The sequence below is a fragment of the Rhipicephalus sanguineus genome, unplaced genomic scaffold (genome assembly GCF_013339695.2).
Source record: "Rhipicephalus sanguineus isolate Rsan-2018 unplaced genomic scaffold, BIME_Rsan_1.4 Seq885, whole genome shotgun sequence".
Lineage (NCBI taxonomy): Eukaryota > Metazoa > Arthropoda > Arachnida > Ixodida > Ixodidae > Rhipicephalus > Rhipicephalus sanguineus.
In genome coordinates this window covers 28,707-39,393 of record NW_023616211.1, presented here as the reverse complement: position 1 = coordinate 39,393, position 10,687 = coordinate 28,707, and the positions used below count along the sequence as shown (strand labels likewise).

Genomic DNA, 10,687 nt, shown 5'->3' with positions numbered 1-10,687 from the left:
TATCGTGGGCGAACAGCACCAGTGGACGTTGAATGGCACACCTTATATACTAAATGTGATGTGAACCTAAATTGCAGAAATACGCAGCATATAAAAGAAATAAGGCACAGTGTACAACAGCAGAGGTGCTCGGCTTCTCCAACAGAGCTAGCTTCCTCATTCTGTGTTTTTCATGCAGAAGTAGCACCGGACGATGCTTCGTATAAGTAAACAAATAAAGGCATGAAGGCAGCGACGCACCACTCTTTATTGTATTTTATATTTTCGTAGCGTGAAAAACTTGCTCTTTTCCAGGAGTAATATTACTACCTTTTATTATTTCTATGTACTCACGAAGAAGGTGCCAGGCTGACGTTCGGTCTTTCATTCGAAACTTACGACAAGCTTTCAGTTAAATTTTTCGTAAGCGAGACGATAGCAGCACAGCTGTGACCGAGGCAAGGTTCATCGCAGTAATCTTCACTTTCTCATTTTTATCGAATGTAAAAATAAAAGTAAGGATAAAAAGCTGTGGCAGCAAAGAAAGGCTGTCGTGTACGTACCGAGGTACAGAATGAAGTTCATAATGTGTTGAAGTCAAGATAATGCACAAGTGAAAGCCGCGGCTTAATCAACAGAGAGAAAAAAATAGAATAGACAGGCGGAAAACGAAGTAATATCGAAGCAACAACAGAAAGAGGGAGGGGGGGGGAGACAACAGCAGACACAAAACTTGCCGAGTAGGGTCCGTCCTCGACGTAGTACTCGACCGTGCTGAAGGGACCAGGCTGGTCTTTGTCCACGGCTCGAATGCCTTGCATGACTGTCGTACCGGGCACAGTACTCTGCAAAACGAAGAAAAAACAACTAAGCGCAAAAAAAGAAAAAAAAAGAGAAGTTCTGTCATGCTTACACCGTGCCTTTGACGTCTATATACGCTTCCAGAGGATGACCCCCTTGTTCTGGGCGCTCTCTTCTGGCCAGTATGTACGGTGCTTGAGTCCTTTCACTGCACTTCCTGGCTATGCAAGGCATCTCTAGCGAAACGCAAGTGACGCTTCTTCTTGTACTTTCATCACAACGCTTCCTAGCTACCAGGAGGAAAGTGCGCCATTCCTTTTGCAGTGATTTGACGCAGACAAAAAAAAAAAAAGAAAGGCTCTTTTGTATGTGTCCAAGAAAGGAGACGAAGGCGATGCGCAGAACGGCTTCCGTGTTTTGTCGGAAAGCGTTCAGCCTCCCATCACTTGACCGCCACCTGCTTCTTTGGGCTGAAAAGCTGGCGCGCGTGGCTGAACCGAACTGCGCGCATCGCGAAAGCGGCGCGCGTTGTAGTCCGTCTCGGTAGCGATGCGTGGCTTCATTACCTGGAATGACGAGTGAGCGCTTCCACGCTTTCGCTGCAGGCGCGGTTTTTTGCTTATTCGTTGCGACAAGTACGTTCCAAAGAAGTGGGAGCAAATTCACAAAAAACTTTTTTTGCAGGTGCTCTTCCCGACTTGCGGAAGGCCTTGGCTAATAAATATAGGTCTATAATTAGTAGCTGAAAGTCACTCTAACGATCGATTCTTGCGTAATCATGTTTTTGCGAATACAGGCTCCTAACCCCTGCGCAGTGCACAAAGTATGCTAGGGAGATCATTCTGGAAACGTCACAAAGATACTGAAGAAGGAAAAAAGAAATAACTCTCCCATTAACCTAGCATTTCATTTTATTTCCCCATAAACGCTGCGCCTCGTAAGCTGGCCTCTATGGAAGTAGCGTAAACACATAAAATGGCAAGCACACTTAATGACTTACTGAAAGTTATTGAGAATAATTATTCGCAGGCTGTCTATCGTTGACGATGTCTCTATATACATGTAACAGGTTAAAGATTAACAGACTGCACGTCTGCTTATATAGTGTTTCTTAAATGGGGGTTCCTAAGAGACCATGTGGGGCTGAGTTCACAAAATCACTTGTTCATAACTTCTGCCACAGGCTATCCACTTTCTCTAATGATCTCTCGACTGGCTTTGATTAATAATTTGTGGTGTTTTACGTGCCAAAACCACGACATCATTATGAGCCGCGCCGTAGTGGAGGGCTCCGGAAATTTCGACCATCTGGTGCACTGACATGCACAACAAATGGGCCTCTAGCATTTCGTCTCTATAGAAATGCGACCGCCGCGGTTGGAATCGAACCCGCGACCTTCAGAGACCGGCTTTGCTAGAGCAACGAACGATGTTGTGCGCACGTGCAAATCTCTTGTCATCCTCTTCCTTTATATATTACTGTGCAGTTCCGCTTACACCAAGCTAGGCTTAAAGTCACATGCGACCTGCCAACTTCCCTGCTTTTCATTTTGGCGCTCCCAAAAACGTTCCTGAATATCATCAAAGTCAAGAATGAAGCGCTGAATGGTCGTCGGAGGAGCTATACTGCCGCTTTCCACCAAGTGGACATGTCCATTCCAGCATGACGTCACCAGAGCGCGTTTATTTGCTGCAAATAACGGTAAGCCATGACGTCATTGCTCCCTTGGTTACGCATACCCTCCAATGCAAGCGAGTACTGCCTCGTTTTGGTCGTTTTGTTTGCGGCATGTGCCCTGTTACGCGTCTGTACTTTTGGTTGCGACCGTACGCTTTGCTCCCCCGTGCACGTTTGTTCCGACGATGTTGTCGTGTCACCTAGTGTTCCTAAATTTGGTTACGTTATCTAAGGCTGCTGCTCAAATTGCTTGTTTTTCAGGCCGATATACAGCCAAGCTTAACAGGAGATCATGACTAACACGACAATAGCTCGTCAGCACGAGAGCACACATTCGATCATACGACGAGCGCAAGTGAACATACTGCTAACACCAACGCCATTCTGAGCTGCTCCTCGGAGTAGTTGATTGAAAACACGAGCTGTGTCATCGGGGAAGAGGACACCCTAACGCTCGAATTACCAACATTATTACTCCAACAGCGCGTAATTCACGCTTCATTCAATCCTGAGAACCCTTACCGCCCAGTGACTGACTCTGTCGACCACGCATATCGACCAAGTCCACCTGGCGGAATTTACCAGATCAACGCTCACGCCAGCGAAGATCTCTATTCAGGGCTAATGCATTATAAGCTTAGACAAAGGGTTGGTTGGTGAAGCTTTATTAATAGTCTTGAGCTCTCATTGAATTTCTTCACGGTTTCTTTTGCATGAAGTTTAGTAAAGGTTCTGCACTTTTGAAGAAGACTCAGCGGATGGTTGAACAAGAAGTAATGATATGTGTCCTCGGAATTCTTGTTTTATTATTATTGTTATTTTATTTTACTGGATGCGCGTCAAGCGCTTATAATCAACACAATGATTTCTATAATTAGCTATATGTACATACTATACATACTATACGTACATACTATACGTATGTATAGTTGGCACTATACCATGATTAGTGCCAACGTGGTGAAGGCGCTCGATCCCGGCCGCGGCGGTCGCATTCGATGAAGGCGAAATGCTAGAGGCCCGTTTACTGTGCGATATCAGTTCACTTTAAAGACCACCAGATGGTCAAAATTTCCGGAGCCCTCCACTACGCGCTGCCTCCTAATCATATCGTAGTTTTGGCACGTAAAACCCCAGATATTATTGTTAACGTGGTACAGGCGAATGAAATCGATATTTCGGAAGCGTAGAAAGTCGTTGACGATGACAACGTGCTCCATATAGCACCATAGGCTCGAGGCGGAAGCGATGCGACACCTCAGAGCGTGCGACGCTCGCGGAAGGCCCGATCTCGAGCTGCACCGACAGCCGGATCGCTGCACGCAGACCTTTACGTGCGACTCGAAGACACGGCTGAACGCACACGCCTCTCCGTGCGATGTCCTTTCTCTCGATGCCGAGGGAAGTCTCCACACGCATACCCAGTACTCGACAGCGGGCCAAAAGGACAATGACGTGGACAGGAACAACCAGTAAAGGAGTTCCAGTCTGCGGCAGTTCTCTGGCAAGGACAAGCGAGTACGGTAAAATAATTACGCGCGCGACCACGGCACGTTCGGTCTACGCCTTTCCATTGTGCCTGGTGTACACTTCTGCGCAACATAGACTTCCTTTCAACCTGACCGGCACTGAAGCAGCCCAAAGCAACGGACTCCACGATCACGAAAAGGCGCGGTACGGGCAGCAACTTTCTCGCACGCGTGGTCTGTGCTTCGTGATCAATGCGCAGCGCAAACAAAGGGGCGTTAATCAGGGCGCCACCCGCTTGCTGGTGGCATATCTTCATGTTGCACGCATGCGCTTTCGAGGAAGGCCGCTCTCTCGGCGATTTGTGAGTTTGTCCGGGACTTCGGCGCTTGCTTACGTATGCGTAAAGAGAAATCCCAGCACATAATGAACTCTTGGCAGCTGCTGGACGCACGCAATAAATAAATTAAAAAGAAAGACAGCTTAACGATGTCAGCCCTGCGCGCGACACTAACGGCATTCAATATGCATAGCGACGGCCTTGCGTTACCGTTGGCACATGGCTTATGCATCGATACACTCAGGTGACAGGGCGTTGGCATGAAATTGAGCAAGCTGGGCGGCTTGCTGGACGCGGGTTCCCAATGAGTACGCGTCGGGCGCAGCAGGGCGTCATTATTTACACGAAGGTAATTTACAGCCAACGGGAATAATTATATACCCCTTGTAGGCCACCTACAAGACACGGGGTCATTTGACGCAGGCCAATAAAGCTCGGAACAAGTTTTGCGTGTTGGAAGCTTCGACGTCGCGTTACGATGAACAAGCGTGCTCCAAGACACGGAAGCTCTGCAACGTTCGTAACTGCGTTCCTTTCTTACGTTTGATCGCTACGAATGTAGAGCAGCCAGGAGCGATCACATAAGCGTCATAGTTATCCTTAGCGTCGGGAGAAGTTCACATGCCTCCTAGCGAAACTACTGCAATAGTGTGGTTAGAAGGAAGGTTATTGGAAATATTTTTGTTTCATAAAAATTCGAAGGGATCCTGAGTATGTCAGGAGCTTTGTGCACCCCCTCCGCACGAAAAAAAAAGGGGGGGGGGGAATTATGCCACAACGGCAAATATCGTTCCCCCCAAGATAATCTCTATAATAACTGCATTTTCAACTTGACGTCATAAATTAGTGTCATGATGATGATATTTTTAGGTCAATTATTCAAGTCGTTGCTTGCAATATGCAAGAATATCTGTCGCTCGGACAAAAACTCGTTAATGGTCGATCTCACTTGAGCGATGACTTTTAATGCTATTTGTAGACGGATAACAATAAATCGTATAGAAGAGCAAGCAATTGATACAGCATGTGACATACCTCACTGATGTTGAGGAAGTAAGGGGTGCCTTGGAATTCCGGAGCGTTGTCATTGGCATCCGTCACGATGATTCGGACCGGCACAGTGATGCTCTGCGATTGGAAAGAAAAAAAAATTACAGCATAAGGAGGCAGGTCACAAGCGAGTTTTTATGCACTTATCAAACGTGTCACAAGTGAACGAAGCCACCAAAATTGCCACAGCTTACAATGATTGCTTTGTTGTAGCCTGCATGGCGACACATTCATTTCCTTTGAGCCCACATCGTGTGCCATCCAAATTCTCAGGATCGCTTTGCTTTGATCAGTAGTGACGACTGCATTAAATGCGAAATAACAGCAGTTAAGCTGGCTCCGGCGGCCATAACTAGCCGAACGATGAGCAGCAGTATCCTTTCACTTTCATTGACAAACTGACGGTAATATATATAAATATCTACCGAATACGCACGTAGAATACGGCTATTCAACAAGCACCAAAACCTCACAACGTCGTTTAGTCTGCGTAAAGATACTGGCTTCCAATGTCGATAAGAAAATGTTGCGCTTGTGGTTCGGTGGTATCAACACCTATTTGATGTCGCTGCGAACTACCGAAAACCGCGGCAGTCGGTTCACCGGCGTATCATTCAGCAATATGGTACGCGTCGTATTCTGATAAGTTAACCTCCTAACAGCCCGAACAACCTGCAATATTTGAGTTTTCCATTGTCTTGCCTCGTAAGGCTTTTGCCGCTTTGCAGCGAAATTGTTAATTGAGGTCCGTAATGGCTTCAGTGCGGCGTTTAAAGCGAGGTCGAGATACGGCAACAGTAAGTGCCACGCAGAACGTTTTGAACACACATTTATTCAGAACCTAATTGCTAGTTTATAAAAGGAAAATGTAGTTTGCGTACATCTCATTGGAATGTACAGCTTGTAAGCCCGATAGTTAGCCATGTAATTCGTATTCTTGCATCTCAGCAGCGCTTTTTCATCTCCGCGTGTGCATCAAGAAAATTTTATTGTCTATTCTCTCTCCTCTTTGGATGCGAGCCGGAAGTTTGAACTAATAAGGCAGTTAAAATTAATAATAATATTGTTGGGGTTTAACGTCCCAAAACCACGATATGATCATGAGGGACGCCGTTGTGGAGGGCTCCGGAAATTTCGACCACCTGGGGTTCTTTAACGTGCGCCTAAATCTAATCACACGGGCCTCAAGCATTTTCGCCTCCATCAAAATGCGGCCGCCGCGGCCGGGATTCGATGCCGCGACGTTCGGGTCAGCATTGGAGCACCATGACCACTAGACCACTGTGGCGTGTGGGAGTTAAAATTCATTACGTAGCCAGCAACGCCGCCCGCGTGGCAGCACCGAATATACTCTAAGAAAAAAAGAAGAGTCATTTGACTCTTTTTTGCACAGTTGTGGCTTGCCACGTATGACTCTCTGCAAAGAGATACGTGAACTATCTTTATAGATCATTATACTCTCTTCGGAGAGTCGTGTGACCCTCCAGAGTCTCTTTAAAGAGAGTCACATACGTGTCAAGTCAGGACTCTCAGAAAGGAGTCACAAATACTCTATTTTTTTTCTTAGAGTGTAGTTGTACACGCTACGAGCAAGTTTCGCCGTATGTAGATTCGAACAGAGCGCATTGGATCGGCTGCGATTTTAAAACCGCCAACAAGCGGATGTTAGGTTACTAAAGAACGTGAACAGTCGCATGTAGGTAACTGTACACAATGCATAGTTTGATCAGATTGGCATACAACTGCGACATATCGTTTAATTCACTCCGCTTTTTTTATCGTTCCCCCGCAACAGACAATCCTTCTCCCAATGTGTGCATTCGCGGGCATGATCGTGCCAGACTATACTAAGCGAAACTGTCTCCATGCTTTTAATGCATTTCAATACTGCTGTGCACGCATTGCAGGGAAGCGCGCCGTGCAGTGTATCGCGTTGCTCAATGAGATAAAGACAGGAAGATAGCGACGATGAAAGAAAAGCACGATGATTAGGCAAGTTCAGCCTTGTTGGGTATCCCACATCGTTGCGAGTGAAGGTAGAAACTGGGCGAGTTGGAATGTCGTATTGATGGCCACAGCAAACAAGACACTGTACTGTAGACATTGTTGTGTAGTTTCTGTGTCTTGTTTGCTCTGGCCACCATGAATTGAAGTGCATAACAACTATTAACAGCACCCATGAATCCTGATGGTCGAAATGTATATTTAGTTTTTTTTTTCTTCAGCGACGTCCGCCTGCGGTGTATCGTCTGTCATCAGTGTACACGCGTTCTCATACACCTCGTTCCCCGCTGGTACAGGAAGGGATCTGGCACGGCTTCGATACAGTGTGGAACTTCCGCGCAACAACGGGTTTTTAACACGAAAGTGTTTTATGCCGGGGTCCACCAAGTACATCCGTCACGGATATGACGTTGATAAAATGGACGCCAACGAATGAGAAAGAAAGAAAAAACCAAGAAAAAGGTACCCGCTAGGAATCGAACCCACGACGTTGCGACCGCGACGGCAAGCGCCCGACGCACTACCGACTAAGCTAACTCGGGAGATGCTAAGCACGGCGCGAACGCGCCTTATATATCTTTCACATTCTCTTTCGCGGCGGGCGGAGCGGGGCGGTGCCGCCGTCTGTGAGATGTGAAAAGAAGTAATGTTTCACGCTCGACACTTACTAGCGCTTACTCCGAGATTGCACGCGATATCGGAGGTCATGGTTAAAGCGTCTCGATACCAGAGCGGTTAGACTGGCCGCGCTGGCGTCGCCGAGGCACCCGACAGTAGTTACGTTCTTTGCCTTTGGCTTCGTGTTTGCGTGCGTCGGCTCATCGAAGTAGTGCCAATAGTGCAGCTCCCACGGGCACCAACGGGATTTCTCCGCGCCGACTGCTTCAATTGCGAGAGCACCGACTAACAAAACGCTGCAATAGGCGTTGCAGAAAGGACGCTAGTTCGACGGGCGAATGTCGTGCCTTGGTGGAGCGAGAGCAGCGCCTGCGAGACAGAGGCCAGCGGGACGCACGCGTTTGCGGCTCAGGGCTACGAACCTCTACCTCCCGTGTTGCTGAAGCGCAGTGTGTGTTATGTATGCATGAGCACAGGCGTCGGCTACCCTTTACTAGAAAGCGCACACCGTGCCGTTTCTCTCCTAATTGACGACGCTTTGAAGAAGTGCATACCGGGTACCAATGTTGATTATGAGCTTGTTGATATCCCTTACGCATATTCACGATTCGCTGTGTCAATATGTTTCACACCTTCAGCTACCGTGCGCAACGGTTAAGCATGATCATGGGCGTTAGTTGTCGCGATAGAGACATGCGTCAACATGGGTGCATCCATGTCAAACGGAGCTATAGCTGCCAAACACGAATAGACATTGTACAAGCTCTCATATCACTACACAATAAGCAGTACTTCTGTGAAGACACGTGTCACTTTCGTGTTATACCGATTCCTATGACAGAGAGATCAGTCATGTTTTTTTCTCGACGGGGTGTCAAAACCGTGTGGACGTCGAAAACGACCCGGTCCTCTTCTCTAACATCGGCAATGCACTCGTCACAGGGGGTAGGAGACTGCATCTATCGACAGAAATATCGATGGCACCTCACAATTGCATCCTCCTTCACATGCCTGAAGGTATCTTAGCGTTGCAACGTTTATGCATATGATAGTACGCTGGACTACGAAGTCCTTCCAAAAGTGCCGTCTGGATACTCGCGCTAGTGGTCGATGTGTTTTTTTTTTTTGCGTTCAAGTGGTATCTGTCAATAATTTCCTCACTTTAACTAGGTGCACGTAAAGAACCTCAGGTGGTCGAAATTTCCGGAGCCCTAATAATAATATCTGGGGTCTTACGTCTCAAAACCACGATATGATTATGAGAGACGCCGAAGTGGAGCGCTGACATCGCACAGTACACGGACCTATAGCATTTCGCCTCCACCGAAATGCGGCCGTCACGGCCGGAATCGAACCCGCGACCTTCGGGCCAGCAGCCGGGCACCGTAACCAGTGGTCCACCGAGGCGCACGTTTCCGGAGCCCTCCACTACGGCGTCCCTCATAATCATAGTGGTCTTAGGACGTAAAACCCCAGTATGTTAATGTTATATTATCCTAACTCTAACGCGGTAAAATCAATCAGGCACAGCCGCCAGTATTGCTGGCGGCTGTGCCTGACAAGTCTGTGGACTGTGGCCTGGTTAGGATAACGGCATTCCGATTCGGTTCTATAAGACATAGAACCAGATCGCTAATGGATATTTCCTCTACATTTATTTAAGAACATTAGGTAAGGATTTGTTCTGCACTCGCAAACGGCTCACATCAACGTAACTTGCGCAGTGTCCCTTGCAGCGCTATTACTGCAAACAAATGTCGGCAGGGACACCCAGAAAGCAAACATGCAAAAAGAAACTATAGTAATCCATGCTGGAGCCGCTTCTTTCCTTGGGGCGTTCTCATTGTACATGGTTGCGTCCATTCTAGCTTTTGGTGTTCCTTCATCGGACGTCCCGCGCCCGGCAATTGCCTGTTTCTCGCTCCTCTCTAGGGGACGCACGCGATAGGAAGTGTCACGAACGGCGTGAGAGACAAGAAGCGAGGGGGCCTCGTGCAGGGAGGGGGTCGATGCATAGGACGCCAGCGGAGACGTCGCCGGTCATTGCGTTCTCAGGGACCCCTGTCGTCGCAGCGGTCGCCGTGTTTTCACGGGGGACGGAAGAAGGAGGCGGAATCTCCTCGTCCGTCTATCGCAGCATCGGCCGTCGGCGGGCGGCGGAACTCGCGGAACAAAAGATGCCCGGAATGTTTTGATACACGAAGCCGGCAGAGGAAGAGTGAGTTGGACAAGAATGCTCGTTAACGAACGGTGTCGCTTATTTCTACCTGAGCCCTGAGATCGCACATTGTAATTAAATTTTATAAAATCAGGCAGTTACACGCCGTGAAAAACCGTTGGACAGCAAAGCTGCTAGCGCGCGAGTGTATGGGAGAGTAGACTGAGAGAGCTTATACTCGCATTTTGAGCGTCATCATCATAATTTCGCGATATTTATTTATTTTTTTCACTCCCCCCTCTGGTAACGTGACCTGAGTGGCGCCTACCACCACCATTACGACCACCACAACAACAACTACTGCTACTACTACTACTACTACTACTACTACTACTACTACTACTACTACTACTACTACTATTACTACTACTACTACTACTATACTGCGAAGACGACGACGACGACGACCCAGGGTATGCTAAAACAGCTTCGCTATAATAAACAGAATGAGATCACGTCGGTAATGTAGACTTCATACGGAATGTTGAAAATTAATGGAATGAAAATAAATGCAAGCACAGAAAACGTTGAC

At 47.6% G+C, this 10,687-nt stretch overlaps 1 protein-coding gene across 1 annotated transcript in view; it reads right to left on the bottom strand.

The window, feature by feature from the left end:
* Positions 1 to 716: 716 nt before the first annotated feature.
* The window catches only part of LOC119378586 (cadherin-99C-like), a gene marked incomplete at its 3' end in the record, with an annotated part of 33,419 nt that continues 23,448 nt past the window's right edge, over positions 717 to 10,687 (bottom strand). The window contains exons 4-5 of the mRNA XM_037647669.2: positions 5,301 to 5,393; positions 717 to 824 (exon numbers count right to left, since the gene is read on the bottom strand). Coding sequence (XP_037503597.2) covers positions 717 to 824; positions 5,301 to 5,393 — 201 coding nt within the window. The remainder of the gene's footprint in view (positions 825 to 5,300; positions 5,394 to 10,687) is intronic.